Source organism: Cebus imitator, unplaced genomic scaffold (genome assembly GCF_001604975.1).
Source record: "Cebus imitator isolate Cc_AM_T3 unplaced genomic scaffold, Cebus_imitator-1.0 Scaffold45, whole genome shotgun sequence".
NCBI classification, from domain to species: Eukaryota; Metazoa; Chordata; class Mammalia; order Primates; family Cebidae; genus Cebus; species Cebus imitator.
The window spans coordinates 4,145,560-4,161,023 of record NW_016107360.1 but is presented as its reverse complement, the minus strand read 5'-3'; the positions used below and the strand labels follow the sequence as shown (position 1 = coordinate 4,161,023).

The 15,464-nt window shown below is 36.4% G+C and overlaps 1 protein-coding gene across 5 annotated transcripts in view; it reads left to right on the top strand.

The window, feature by feature from the left end:
- The window catches only part of TMEM196 (transmembrane protein 196), a 352,479-nt gene that overhangs the window by 288,665 nt on the left and 48,350 nt on the right, over positions 1 to 15,464 (top strand). For 2 of the 5 annotated variants that reach the window (XM_017526940.2, XM_017526938.2), the window contains exon 1: positions 1,310 to 2,673. The exons of 1 other annotated variant lie outside the window; for it this stretch is intronic. In XM_017526940.2, coding sequence (XP_017382429.1) covers positions 2,527 to 2,673 — 147 coding nt within the window. In that variant the 5' untranslated portion in view covers positions 1,310 to 2,526. Of the gene's footprint in view, positions 1 to 1,309; positions 2,692 to 15,464 lie in introns of those variants that run through there. 2 more of the 5 variants (XM_017526939.2, XM_017526937.2) reach the window with 1 other exon arrangement.

The following is a 15,464-nucleotide window of genomic DNA, read 5'->3' as shown; positions in this document are numbered from 1 at the left end:
TGACCCAGAATCAATCAAGATTGATTATAATCAGGCATATGATAACCAATCTTATAATTCAAGCCATTACATTTAGAGATGAAACATTAACCATAATATATGTTTTGTTTGTTTCTTTTTCTCTGTGAAATTCAACTATTGTCAATACTACCCCTATGTTCTCTACAAAAGTTTACTTCCCTTCCTATATGTCTCCATTAATCAATTCATTTTAATATTACAATTTGTTGTTCTCTTCCTGAAAAAAGTTTTTTTCCTAAAGAAAAGAGGTGACTAAAGACAAAGCAAAAATTTGACAACATATATACTATATTATTTATGCATATAAATTGGATCATTTAGATGACTTTGGTAATATTTAAATAAAATAAACTATACATCATTAAATCCATATACTAACGAGGTATTTTAGCTTCTCTTTGAGGATTTAAAAGTATGGAAATGAATCCACTAATTATCATTCAATATAAATGTTTATTTGTTCTCCAAATATCACAATAACTGAAGTTCTTTAAGGTCTAATAAATTGTAACTCTTCTTCTTTGCATTTATTTTTATATTTAAGAGGACTCAAATTTTTGAATTATAGAATATAAATATATGAAAAAAATATATAGTGTAGAATTGAGTTTAAACTCTAAAAGAAGCCCTTAATTAAATTTAAGAACACTGAAACTGTCATTTATGTTACAGAAGTTATGCTATACGTCAGTGAGTTTTATGTTCTCATCACAGGAGCTTTAAGAAGCCTCTAATCACAGAGGTGCTTGCACCGCACTGCACTGATCTGCATGTGTATAGAAGTCAAAATGCCCTAGTCTTGTGTTAATGTACCCTAACCTCATCCTCCTTTCTTCTGTTTTCCTTCAGTCCATCTCCAGCTGGAGAACCCTGTTTTTGAGAAAGATGACCCACACCCAAAACCCTCTCTTTATCCTAGTTCCTAGATTTTCTTGATAGAATACCTTGAGAGTTTTCATAAAACTAGAGTAATGAAAATGGGGTCTAAATACAGTGATCCCTAGACATCCAGAGTCTCATATGCATCAGAAGACAGTGTAAAAAATACCCCAGGACAAACTGGACTGGCCACTGCCCTAAGGATTCTGATGAAAGTAGACTGTCGAAAATAGTTGTGCATTAAGCCAGACGTGTTTTTCTTTCTTTTTTTCTTTTTTCTTTTTTTTTTTAATAATGCCTGTTCAAATGCATACACAAATCTCTAATTTAGATAAGAATATATGATCCCTGCTCAGTTGGGTCTATCTATGCGTCCTAGAACTTGTGGTCATGCTCCTAGGGGAAAGAAAGGGCCTGCAGCTGGAGAGGAACAAAATTACAGTGGAGGCGCGCCCCCAGCCAACTGCTTCTTCGTCCTCCGGCATGGAAGGTGATGGGCTGTGATAGCCGGGAGTGGACAGTCCTTGTAAGCAGGCTTGAATCTAGCTCTCCTAGACAGGGGAGTTCCTTGGTGAGGGGCCTTCAGAGTCCTAGGAGTCTCCACCCCACTGGGCTCTCCGTCTTTCTTTGCTCACTGCTCCCCCTACCCCGCGTACAAGCCAAAGAAAGTTTTTCACAGAATGAGCCCGCGTTGACGTAGGCATCGCCTCCTCTCTCGCTGGATAGAAGCCCAGACAGGAGCCAAGGGGAGAAGCGGAGGTAGGGGTCGCCTGGATTCCTGTTGCTGCGGTCCACGGGCGGGGCGGATCAAAGGCCAGCCAAGAGTATTGGTCCTGGATCCACAAATACATCAGGCTTCTCCTCCTCCGTCAGCCTCCTAAATCCCAATGAGGTCATAGAGATGAGAGAAAATCAGCTCGGGAGAGAGGGGGAGGAAGAGGACGACGACGAGGGAGAAGAAACCCAGACGGAAAGAGGCCATCAGACAAGGTCGCTTTTTCTGGCGACATAGCAACTGCGAGGAGCGTGGTGCTGAATATCTTCTGTCTGCCCTGGGGACCCAGAGACTTGGAGAAGCGCTTTGCCTTGCCACGAAAACAAAGGCGAGGAGACGAAAGGGAGAGGGAGGGAGAAGCTCGGAGCAGTTCCCTTTGGATCTCCGGGAAGCAAAGCTCCTCTCCTCTGCAATGAAACAGAAGGGACTGTGACAGGGTCTGGTAGGCTGAGTAGCGGGCGGGTTTCCCTGCGGAGATTCGGGACGCGGCAGAACTCTGGACAGCGCCCGCGAAGCAAGGCTCAGAGCTCCCTGGGCTCCTCCAGGTTTCGGGCTCCTTAAAAGCCGTGGTACTGGTGTGCAATCTTCGCACAACCGAACCCAGGAAGATCCTTCACCGATCCATCCCCATCTGAACGTGACAGTGGGTAGAGCAGCTCCTTTGCCTCTGGCCCAGCCAGGGAAGGTCTTCGTTTCTGGAAATCCAGCCCTTGTGGATAACGCCTCGCTCTTGAAGAAAGAAAAGTTTTGGGATCTGGTAGGAAGTGGAAGGGGTAAGGAGGAGAGCGGAAGAAAAAAAGGTAGATGGTTGGTTTCCCTCTCTGATCTGGAAGGAAGATGACCGAGGAAGGATGTGCACCAGCGGTCAGATTATTGGGAGCCTCTTGGTGCTCTCCGTGCTGGAGATAGGGCTGGGGGTGTCCAGCGTGGCCGTGGGGGCGGTCAGCTTCAGCCTGGCCCTCCGAGAACACAAGCCTCAGCTCGGAGACTCGTCCCCGGTATGGAGCGGGGTGTGTGTACGTTGAGCCATTTCACTCTCTCTTTACCCCTTTACGGTGATGGTCAGGGTGTGTGCATTAGTCACTCCCTCTCTGGGAAACAAAATCATAAATCTCTGGCTTGCATGTAGGTTCATGTTGACAAGCTATGCTTCTTTATATTGTCCTTCATTGGTTTTTTTGTTTTTCTTACTTGGGCTTAAGACCAAACTAAATGGCTTTGTTTAAACGTGGGGTGGCGGGGGGGTGGCCGGGGAGACGGGGGTGGGGGGAGGTGGGAGTGTTAGTTTCCACTGGCTGATTCTGCTCTGCCAGTGGAAGGGCTGCTCTGCCCAGTGGTGCTATTTGGGAGGCAGGGGGGCGTCACACCTGTCAAGGGCAGGTTTATTAATCTTTTGTTCCTTCTACAAGGAAAATCAAAATAAGAGTGTTCCATTCTTTTTCTGTACCATGGAACAAGCAGGGATAGTTATGCATTTATCTCTGGGCAACAATGCCTGAGGTACACCAAAGGCAACACCAATAACAAAAAGAGAAATGTAGTGTGAGTGTGAAAGGAAGTATGTGGGTGCATTTGATTCCAGAAAACATTGCTCTTGATTTTCCTTTGCTACATTTCTAATCTTCACCTCTGAAACGTTTTTGTAAGTTCTAGACAGTAAGTTAGAAAAACATCAAATGGTAAGATGTATAACAACATTCTAATTGGAGAATAATTCTGCTTATGGAGTACCTAACTGCTCAGAGAACCTGTCATAGTTATCTCTAGGTCAGACAGCAGATTCAACAAGCTTCTTGTTTACTAGGATAAATCTCCAGGAAAGCCTTAGAGACCCATTTCTTCCACCAAAAATCAATAAAATAACTCAGCACTATTCCTAATGTGAACCTAATTGTGAAACCTAGTTTTTTCTTTCCTTCAAGTTTTATAGCTGTCACATACTTCTGGATGTCTAGCTTGATCCTACTTTTCAAGATAATTTAATAGAAAGTAATCTGTCACTGATAATCTGTAGTGTGTTTAATAATCATGGACTAATTACTTGAGCTGTAAGTCACTAAAAGAAAATATTATGTAGTTCAAGAAAAATTATTCAAAAGTAATTCACTTTTGAAAGATGCTCTAACATTTTTTTTTGAAACTGGCAAAATTTTGCTTTAGATAATTAACTTTTATATGTCTTTTTCCAGGTGAGGTAAATGTTTTTAAATTGCAGAGCTACAAAAAAGAAAAATAGGGTTGAATTCTAACATTGAATTCATGCAAGAATCCTTACTTTGAATTCAAAAATAAGTTACTATCAACCTCCAAATAATTATCTTGTTCTTGATCACGAAATTGTTGTCAATGTATATGTTAAATTTGAGTTTGAAAGGACAGAGACACATCTTAAATCTGATAATTGTTGATTTTATATGTGGCAGTAATTATTTTGAGAGTTGTAATTATTGTTCTTGTTTTTATTGCTATGATATAAACAGAAATAATACTTTAAAACTTCTGTTGGATAACTGTCAAAATGAAGTGTAATGTTGACATTTAGGAAAAGAGGGAGAAAAGGTGATCATATGATGTCTTAATAAGGAGAAGCCTTAAATACTGTACAAGTCAATCCCCCTTAAATTCAAGAAATTGAGTCAATTAAGCTAGGTTTTCCCTAGATAATACTAAAGTATCCAGTTTATCTTTGAGAATTAAAAAATGGTTATGTTAGCTGAGTATCGTGCAAGAAAAAATATTAAATAATTTTTTCCAGACTATTTACTATTATCTAGATGTGTATGTATAGAAACGAAAATTTTGAATCACCTCATGGAAAAGCAAATAAGTCAGTCATATCTACCTTGTCATTATAGTAAATAATTATTTCCTTTTTTAACTGGTTGTTTAGAGTGAGCAAAATTCATTTGGGTTTCTGAAACAATAGTTTTGGATTCTATTGTCTGATTCAGTAAAATAAAACAATACATCTGACTGAATGAATGGGTTTGAAACAAAAATGCCCCAACAGTGGCTCACTTTTATAAACCAATTTAGAAAGCGAAATCTGTAAAGAAACAAATACCTATTTGGGATCATTGTGTTTGTTGAATAACAGACTGGCCAAGTAGTTTCTAAATTATTTTGGGGAAATCATTTGTGGTACAGTATCAACTACCTCAGTTTCTTCAATGAAGAATTCATGTAGCCAATATTTGCAGAGAGTTTAGCATGTGAAAGGCATTTTACCATTTACTACAGAGACTGTACAGATGAATCAGAGCACTGTCTTTAAAAAGCTACTCCATAGTGGAGGAAACAAAATGGTACATCACTAACTTTGTCAGCAATGAGAAATTAGAGTGTGACTTCAGAGAGATACAGAGGCATAAAATAGGGAGAGAGATTGAGGTGGTCAGTTAAATATCCATGAAAGAAATATTATTTTATTCTTGATCTTGGAAGTTTATCAGGACTTAGGATCAATGTATGGCAGTGTTAACTAATGTATCACAGCATGAGATCTGAAGCCATACTACCTGGCTCTAAATCCCAGATCTACCACTTACTTAAGTAGGTGAATAGCCAAAGTTTCCTTTTCTATAAAATAGAGTCATTAAAAGGAACAAATTAAATATAGTTGACCCTCCCTATTTATGGGTGATTGGTTCCAGTGTCCTCCTAGTTACCAAAACCTGAGGATTCTGATGTCCCTTATGTAAAATAGTATAGTATTTGCATATTACCTAGGCACATCTTCTGATATACCTTATATCATCTCTAGATTATGTATAATACCTAATACAACATAAATAGTTGTTATACTGTGTTTCTTTGATATTATTATAGTTGTTGTTGTTGTTTTTTTCAAATATTTTCAATCAGAGGTTGGTTTGAATTTGTGGATACAGGACCTAGGAATACAAAGGGCTGGCTATAATGCTCCTAGTAAAGTGAATGGGATGTAGTAAGCACTGAGTAAATATGAACAGATAATACTGGGTGCACAGACTGGCAGTGGAGGGTGTGAGAAAAGTGAATCTTTCAGGCAGCACACATGAAGGCAAAAAACTGGGACAGGTTAGTTTGTGATCCAGGAAGAGTAAGCTCTTATATTTTTCTGGGGCTTAGGTATGTAAGAGGAAGATAAGGATAGAAAAAGTAATTGGGGCCAGATCATAGGAGGCTGTGTACGAGTTTGAGGCAATAGATTTACTTCCTCATATTTTGAATAATAATAATACCAATTCTTACTTCCCAAAGGGATACTAAGAAGATGCAAAAGAAAGCTAGATAGAAAATTATTAATCTCTTTGCTAAATTATGAATTAAAAATCTGGGTTATTTATGAATGCCAAATAAGATTTTACAATAATTAACCTGTCACAATACTAGTAGTATATAATCAAACTATGTCTTGATTAGTGCTGTGAAACTCCTTTCAACACATTAATATCATTACTATGAGATTTCTGAATTAAATTTAAAAGACAGTAGAAATAAAAGCTGTACTGTAACAGGATTACTTTTATAAAGAGAGATCCTAAAATCATACACTTTTTATCTAGGATAAGTGCACTAAGATTTTAAGCAACTGCTGCATTTTGGTTATTTGGCCCCAAACATAGAAATTTTTTTAAAATGTGGCTAAAAATAAAGATAAGGGCTTAAAATGTGTGAGAAGGATGCTGACACAGATCATTGCCAGGCACCATTTTATCTGATTTATCAGGCAGGGATGCTTCCTGTGATAAAGTTTTAAAATATGGGCAATTAGAAGGAAAACTTATTTAACTATAATTTCATGAGAAAGAAAGCCATAGGTGTCTTTATAACATTTTTGTTTCTTCTTTATTCTTTGTTATAGATAATATGGTCATCTATAATGAAAGCACAAAATCAGAGGCATAATTGTTAGATAACAATAAACCATTGAGTACAATGCTTTAGAAAAAATATAGTCATGTGAATTATAACTGATGTATAAGATTTATAGTCAGAAAGTTAATTGAACAGAGCTCTGTTTCCAAGTTGCTGTGTGAAAGTCACTCTTCTCAGCCTCCAGTGCATCATCTATAATGGGAATGGACTAGATTTATAGCATACAGATTTATAAATCCCTGAGAATTTATTGCAGTAGGTTGTGATTTGGAAATCTAGAGATCCAAATGGTGGTATCCAGAACAAAATATGATGCTGAGTTAAATTTTTATATATTATGTGAAAATTTCACCCATCTATTAATATATCTGATAACATCCTATAAAACTTAATTTATCAAACAAACTTTTCTAAGCCTAGTTTTCCCACATGTAAACCACAAGGTAGTATTTTTAAATATTTGAAATTTTTCTTATCTAAATCATTTAATGTTTGAAGGTTTTCTTGCTTATTTTTCTAGAGCATATTTGATTTATACATAATATCTTTATTTGTTTAATAAATCTGATGTTTTGCTTTAGTGAAATTTACAACATAACCACACACATACCTTTTCTGTTGACTCTTGGTTTCCCATGGCAACAATTCAGCCAATTGTAGAATTTTCTTGAAATTCACCTCTATACATTCTAAGCTATATCATAGCAATCCAAATGAGGTGCTATATATAAATTATAGCTGCTCCAAAGTATTATTTTTAATATTTAAGCTTTTAAATTTATTTAATAAAAAAAGAAAGAAGATAAAGTAAAAGAAACTTCTGAGTTACTGCAAATGTACACTTTTTGAAACTGGTGTGTCTCTAATCAGATAATCATTTTTCATCCAGGATCAGGCACTTAACATAAGAGATTCATATCCTTTATCATAAGATGAAAATACTGCTCCTGTTCCCATCAAGAATACAAAAATATATTTATGCTCCATTTTTTAATTAATTTAAATTATACAAGTAATTTATAAATACATTCAAAATGTTTTGCAAAGTTGTAACTAAAGTCCTCTTCTCTACTCCCTCATCAAAATTAGTCACCATTATATTATTACAGTCTCACAGATATCTCTCCACATAGAAAAAAATCGTTTTGTTCTGGACATATAAACCAATTTTCTTTTTTTTATTTTTATTTTTTTATTGCATTTTAGGTTTTGGGGTACATGTGAAGAACATGCAAAATTGTTGCATAGGAACACACGTGGCAGTGTGATTTGCTGCCTTCCTCCCCATCACCTACATCTGGCATTTCTCCCCTTGCCATCTCTCCCCAGCTTCCCACCCCCCACTGTCCCTCCCCTATTTCCCCCCAACTGACCCCAGTGTGTAGTGCTCCCCTCCCTGTGTCCATGTGTTCTCATTGTTCAACACCCGCCTATGAGTGAGAACATGCGGTGTTTGATCTTCTGCTCTTCTGTCAGTTTGCTGAGAATGATGATAAACCAATTTTCATCCGATTTTTGCATATAATAAAGCCCATTAACATGTTCTATAGAACCTAGGTTAAAAAAAATCTCTTTTTTATATGATTCATACTCTCATTCTCAAATGCTACTGATTAGCCACTGGGCACATATTGACAATTAGATAAGTTAGGCAAGCCAAACTACTGGGAAATACAGTTACTGTTCAGGGAGCCATACCAGATGTCAAAAGAGATGTAAATATGTGTTCATTTCTGGTGTTAATTGATAATGGAAAATACGGTGAGTTTTGTCATATTTTTATTTATTTGATGAAATTCTCGTAGTCTAGATCCTGTTCACACGTAAACGGCACAGCCTGAAATGTCTATCCGAAGTCCATGATAAAACATGCTTGGGGATTTTTGTTCTTATTCAGGGTTATAATTGGTCTTGAAGTCTTTGTCCTAGAAACATTAGAAAAGAACTGATAATATTTGCAACAGTCACCTACTAATTGACAGTTTGCTTGACAGAAACATGATCTGAATAAAGTCAACCCTCTTAATTTGGACTTTTTTCCTAAAATATCCTAATTGGTTCTCTTATTGACTTAATTATGAACCATATTATCCAATGTGTACTTTCAATGTAGCCAAATGAACTTTTTTTGTGTGTACTCACTTAGTCTCATGCAACAATTAATCATATTGGTAAGATTAATCCACCCTGAAATGTCTCTCTTTAGCTTCAATAAAAGCTATAATAGATTTTGTACTTTCACACACACACACACACACACACACACACACACACACACCCCAAAGTTGACCAAAGTTGAGAGAAACCGCAACAGTTTTTGGGTCTGAAACATCATTTTACTTGTGAAGTGTAACAAATTTCATTTCACCACTGCATTCAGAAAGTCATATACATATATGATCCTATTCACTCAAATGAGTTTTCTGTATCTAAATAACTAGGTCCAGCATTGGTCAAAATATTTAAATTTGTCTTAGTAATCTAGAGAAATTGTCTTGTGGCCACTCTACAGATAGATGTTTCAACATGGAAAATGATGGACAATGCCTTGAATTAGACTCTCATTGAGCATATTTCCAGAAAAGAGAAAGAGAGAAGAAACTGTGTGACAACTTTCCTCTGTAATGTACAAAGCCATGCAGTCTTTCTTATAACTGCAGTTCTAATCTATATGTACTTCATTAAAATTAAATGACAATCAGGTTAGATTCATTCATCTCACTCAATATAACTGTGTCAGTGGAAAAGTTTTATGTCTTCACCAAGTCACATTTTCATTATTCCTAACAGGAGGGAAATACTAATACCTATTTCATGGAGTTCTTGTGAATCTCAGAAAACAATGTTTCTAAAGCTGCTAGTTCTGGGTCTAGCACAGAGTAAGTGATCAGTGAGCATCAGCCGCTGCCTTCTCTCTGCTGGCCTATGCTGCTCCTTGCCTGCCTGGGATCTAGAGTCCACTAGTGGTTCTCTGCCTCTCAATATTTCTCTACCTTTCATCAACCCTCGTTTTACTAACTCTTTTTGTTTTGTTCCTGTATAGTATGCATCTCGTTACGTTTTAATTTAATTAAGATATTTACATTAGCAACTATAAAAATGTACCAAAATATCTATATTAGAAAAATTTTGTAAATATTTAGTCTAAAACTGAATGAGGAAACATAAAACACCTCTTTCTTTGTTTTTCTTTTGAAGTGAGAGAGGGTGGTAGAAACTCTATCATAAAGATATTTGGTAATCAGACTAAGACAATTATATAAATTAGGTAAATCAGATAGAATATGGTGACCATTATTTATGCCATAAAACAAAGTATTCAAAAAACCATTTAGAATTATGTAAATACTTGTTGAAAAGTCCAAGGACAAATGAACACATCTACTAAAGATACTTAATATCTCAGAAACTTGATCTGCCTAAGTAGTAGCTTTAGAAGGCATGTTTATTGCATGATGTATTATTCACAAATACATCACTTAAATATCTAGATTTCAACAATGACGATTATAACCTTAATTGGTGCCCATACTTGTTAGTACCAATAGTAAAACTCCCAAGAAGCAACTCTAAGTTCCGTTAGTTCATAATCTATTGTTAAATATTGAACAAAATTATATTGTCAAGGCAAAAAAAAAATATTGGTTAAATAGATCCACTTGGGAGATAGAGTTCCTTGATCTATTTATCCCATAAAAATAATACTAGACATGATTTATTGTTAACTAATGTCCATATGCTTCCATATGTATTATTATTTCTAATTTTAACAACTTTGTGAACAACGTAGTATTTTATAAAGTTTAAGTAGAAAAAGGAACTTACCTGGGAGCCACCGTTATTGAATCAGCTGAGTCAGTAGTTTAAGTCAGAGCAGTATTGTTTCAAAGTCCGTACTTTTTCTATTGTGTTATGTGGAACTTTGGAAATTTTCATGAAAAAGTCTTTTGTTGAGGACTGACCTCATTATTTGCTCCCACCCTTCAATATATGGACCAGGCAGGATGCCTTAAAGGCTAAGTCCCAATCATTCTTCCTGTCTGTTTTCCAGAAGAGACTAGCACAGTGAATCAGTCAACAAGCACAACCCTCATGTTACCAGAATTTTGTGTCTCAGATATTGGGCCTACCTTGCTCTTGCCATTAAAACTTAATCCTTAATGTTAACTTATGAATCTCAGATTATCCTTACAATTTATGAGGGCTAGTCAGTATAGCGCATGACAGCAAATTTAAAGAGAGTTCAGAATAAAAGGTATCAGCAAGAGATCACTTTCTCTTCATCTAGCCCTTGTAGACAGAATAGGTTTGTCTGTCCAGTAGGCAGAGGAGGAAAAGTGTGTAAAGCAAAACTATTAACGTGTAAAGTCATGGAGAAGAGGTAAAAGCAATAAAGTGGGGTGTTTGTGGGGCACTGAGGATATCAGCCTTGTTAGAGTGAAATATGTTCATGTAAACATGAAAAGGTCCTGAAAGAATGTCAAGACTAGTCTATTCTTGATACCCTGCTAGGCTTGGAGAGCTCTACAGGGTAGAACTTGACAGTCATTAGGTCAAAGCAGTTAAGCCCAAGCAATGCTGCTCAGTTTCAAAGCAAAATCCCAGCTGGGTTCAAGGCAGTTAAACTCAAGAAATGCTGCTCAATTTCAAGGCAAAATATCCTGGATCAAAAGAAAGACTTGAGGAAAGTCTTGAAATTGAAGAAAATGTGAATTTACCATCACAAATCTTACCACATTTTCAAGTGTCATTCCTGTTGATGGTGGATATTTAAACTTTTAAGATTCTTATGTTCAATGATTCTCATAGCTGGCTGGCATATAAAAATAGAAACTTTTGCATTTAATTGAAGATAATAGCATAATACAAAGAAATGAGAATAGATTTGGGAGCTATTAAGATCTGGGTTCAAATTCTACCTCTAGCACTTTTTAATTGTTTAGGCTTGAGTGAGTTACATTATCTCACTGAATAGTTAATTCATCTGAAAAACAGAAGTACTACCACTTACTCATGGAGTTGTTCTAAAAATTGTGATATTTATATTCAAGTATTCAGTATACACATTAGATATTTAATAACCGTGTCTCACCCACAACAATGGGATCCATGTTTTTGTCATTTTTCTGGAAAACCTATAATCTGCATGTGGTTTCTATTTGTCATTTATGGACATATTTTCTTTGTATACATTTCTGAAGAGAAACTTGTAAGACAACTGATGAAATTGACCTTGAACTCTAGGCTTGCTAACATTTAGGTCATATACCCTCTCCTAGAAACTGTTTACATAACTGAGTTTGTACCTTAATAATAGTTGTGATTTGTTGTGCATGTTCCAGAGTCCCAGGAATAATTGTTTTAGGTCAATGTTGGAATAACAACGTATAATTTTTGTTTCTTCTACCAAACAGAGATGTATGATTGATTTTCCTGTTATTTTTGGCAGAGCTTTTGGAATTCATAGTTACCTTCTTTTTTCACTTGTACCCTGCCAGTCATTTTTCTATATGGATTATTCTGAGGAATTAAAATAATGTTAATGACATTAATAATAACAGAAATGGCAGCTTATGTTTATAATAAACCACCTTGCCTAAGAAATGCAACGGCTTTCATTACACCATTTATCCCAGCAGATAAATTTCTTAAGGGAGGAGAAACTAAAGGACTTATGATTTAGTGATTTGGGATCAGAAAGTGGAAACAGTAACAGAAGTAGGATAAAAATCAAAGTCACCTAAAGAGAGAAATATGTGTAGGAGTCTGTGTGTGCACACCCAGGCACTGAGAAGGTAAAAAGATAAGCAATTCCTAAGAAAAAGTTGGTAATTGTCATTGATATGCAATATAAGCTGCATTTAGTCTGCTATTACCCTGATGTTGGGGCAAGTTCCTAATGCCATGGCCATCTGTGCAGCTATGTTTGTTTATTTAAGTGGCTAGCTTTCAGAAACTGCCATGCATGTTGGATAGACATTCATCTGTTGTGTTGGCAATTACTGGGAAGTGCATAACTTCCATTCTTTAATTCACTATCTATTTTTTTTCTTTTTTTGTTGTTGTTGTACTTTAGTTTCTGGGGTACATGTGCAGATCATGCAGGATTGTTGCATAGGTACACACATGGCAATGTGGTTTGCTGCCTCCATCCCCCGGTCACCTACATCTGGCATTTCTCCCCATGTTATCTCTCCCCAACCTGCCCAACACCCCCTGCTGTCCCTCCCTTGCCCCTGCAACAGACCCCATTGTGTGATGCTCCCCTCCCTGTGTCCATGTGTTCTCACTGTTCAATACCCGCCTATGAGTAAGAACATGCAGTGTTTGATTTTCTGTTCTTGTGTCAGTTTGCTGAGAGTTATGGTTTCCAAATTCATCCATGTCCTTACAAAGGACACAAACTCATCATTTTTTATGGCTGCACAGTATTCCATGGTGTATATGTGCCACATTTTCCTTGTCCAGTCTATTGTCGATGGGCATTTGGGTTGGTTCCAGGTCTTTGCTAGTGTAAACAGTGCCACTATGAACATAAGTGTACATGTGCCTGGCTATGTTCAAATATATAAGAACAGGTTACAAATCAGACTCAAAGCTGGCGCAATTCAAAGGAGTGATTTTTTTTCTTTCTCCTACAGTAAATTCATCATCTACATTTTAAACCCTGTTATAGTTAAAGTTGTGAGCTTTATATTTGAATGTTGTCCTAGGATATATCCAAGTACATTTTAGTCATATTTGATATGAAAGAATCTTAAATATAAAATATAAGCAAAGTCATGTAAATTGGAATAATCTACATTAATGCAAAACTCCTTTAAGTTACACAAATAGATGTATTAAATTGTTATTATGAACTATGTAATACAGAGGTTCTGCATAATTATATAAAAAGTTTAAGCTACCAGAGTAAGTAGAAAGTTATTGATAACATTATCCATACATTGATGTTCAATATTAATCACATTCCTTTTTACTGCCCTCTAAAAGTAATCACTATTATAAAGGTTTATATTAATTTAATTTTAAAATTTATTTATTATATTTGTCTAAGTTAAAAATTTGAATTCTAAAGAGAAGCTCTTTAGATTTTTGTACTACTATCTATGAGGTGGGTTTTCTTCTGTTTTAAGAGCCTATGTGAATAATGACTATGACTAAGATTTATCTAGAAAAATGACATTTAAATATACTGTAAATTCAAAATTCCTCTTATCTAAAATTCACAAGTTTGGTTATGATTTTTCTGTCACTTTTGAAGCAGAAACAGCTCTAACACCTGAAAGCCTTATTTACTTAGCATACTCAAAATATTCAAGAGATAGTTTTTTTAAAAAAGAAAAAACTATCACAAAACAGAATTGGAACAGGACACAATGCATAATGCATTAAAAACAAGAAAGATTCATTACATGAACACTGAGGGGGAGATGTGAAGAAATTGCATTCTGAGAATTAAGGCTGATTTGTTCTATGCACTGAAGGATTTGTGTCCTAGGCCAGTTTGAAGTTTCTGAGATTTTTTTTGGACTCAGATTTATTTAGAAATGTGTGTGTGCCTGTTAGCTACATGCTATGTCTGGTGATTTCTTCTGAAATTTTTTCTGAAGTTCATCTTTTCTTCGGTTACTTTAGTCTCTGAAAAGGTTTCTGTCACGACCTGACGTGCATCTTCATTTAACGCCAGAAACTATTCTTTCTATCTCTCTCTTGGGTGCTCCTGGTTTAATTTCTTTTTGCTGTAGTTGGGTCTTATCTCGCCTGGTCTGCTAAGCCACCAAGGTGGCTGGTATTAATGGAGGAACATCTGATCACATAAATGTGTCTGTTGTACATTTTGTCATCTTGGGATTTTATTTTTTCTATGAAGTTGATTACACGTGTGAGAGGTTACATCTCTTTTGATAAAAGATGTACATTTACCTTTTCCTGTTAAACTGATTGCGAAATTTTCTGTAGTGGAAGAAACATGGTTTATGGAACTACAATCCTTACATTATTTCAGTGCTTCATTATATGGTGAAAAATAAGAAATTAGTTTGCGCTTAAGGAAAAAAGAGCATTGCCTAATTGGTAGGGTTTTCCATGGGCTAAGAAAAGAAAGAAATATAAATAGGAAGATGGAAAGTGGCTTCTTTTGAAGATGAACACTATGCTAAAATTGCAGAACTGGGAGAGAGGAAAGCTGAAAGCCAAGACCACCAAGGAGATCTGTAAATCTAACAAAGGTAAAGAAGGCCCAGGGACCTGGATTGTGAGCTCAAGGTGTAGGACCCTCAGGGATTAGGCTTATGAAGATGGGGCCATTGAGGTCAATGGCAATAACACTCTATAGGCCTTAACTCTGTAGTCCACACTGGATTGGGATGGGACAAAAGAAGAAAAGACAGCATGGTGCAGAAGAAAGCTCTGTGGGACTCCAGGAGCACAAGCTTCTGTTGTCACTCTTATAATCCACCCGCTTACCCTCCTCAGTTCTCTTTCTTGTTAGAGTTAGTGAACAAATATTGATTCCACAGCTACTATGTTCTATATTGTGATTTTGGTCCTGAAGATCTAGCAGTGAATAAAATAACCATAATTCCTTATCTTCTAATGCTTAATTTAAAAAGAAATATGGACAATGAATAAGTAATACGCAAATTAAAATTAAAGATTGTGCTGTGTTAAACAGGAAAATAGGCTGGGTGCAGTGGCTCACGCCTGGTAATCCCAGCACTTAGAGACTGAGGCGGGCAGATCGCTTGAGGTTGGGAGTTTGAGACCAGCCTGGCCAACAAGGTGAAACCCAGTCTCTAATAAAAATACAAAAATTAGTCAGGTGTGGTGTAATCCCAGCTACTTGGGAGGCTGAGGCAGAAGACTTGCTTGAACCTGGGAGGCGGAGGTTGTAGTGAGCGGAGATCGCACCACTGCACTCCAGCCT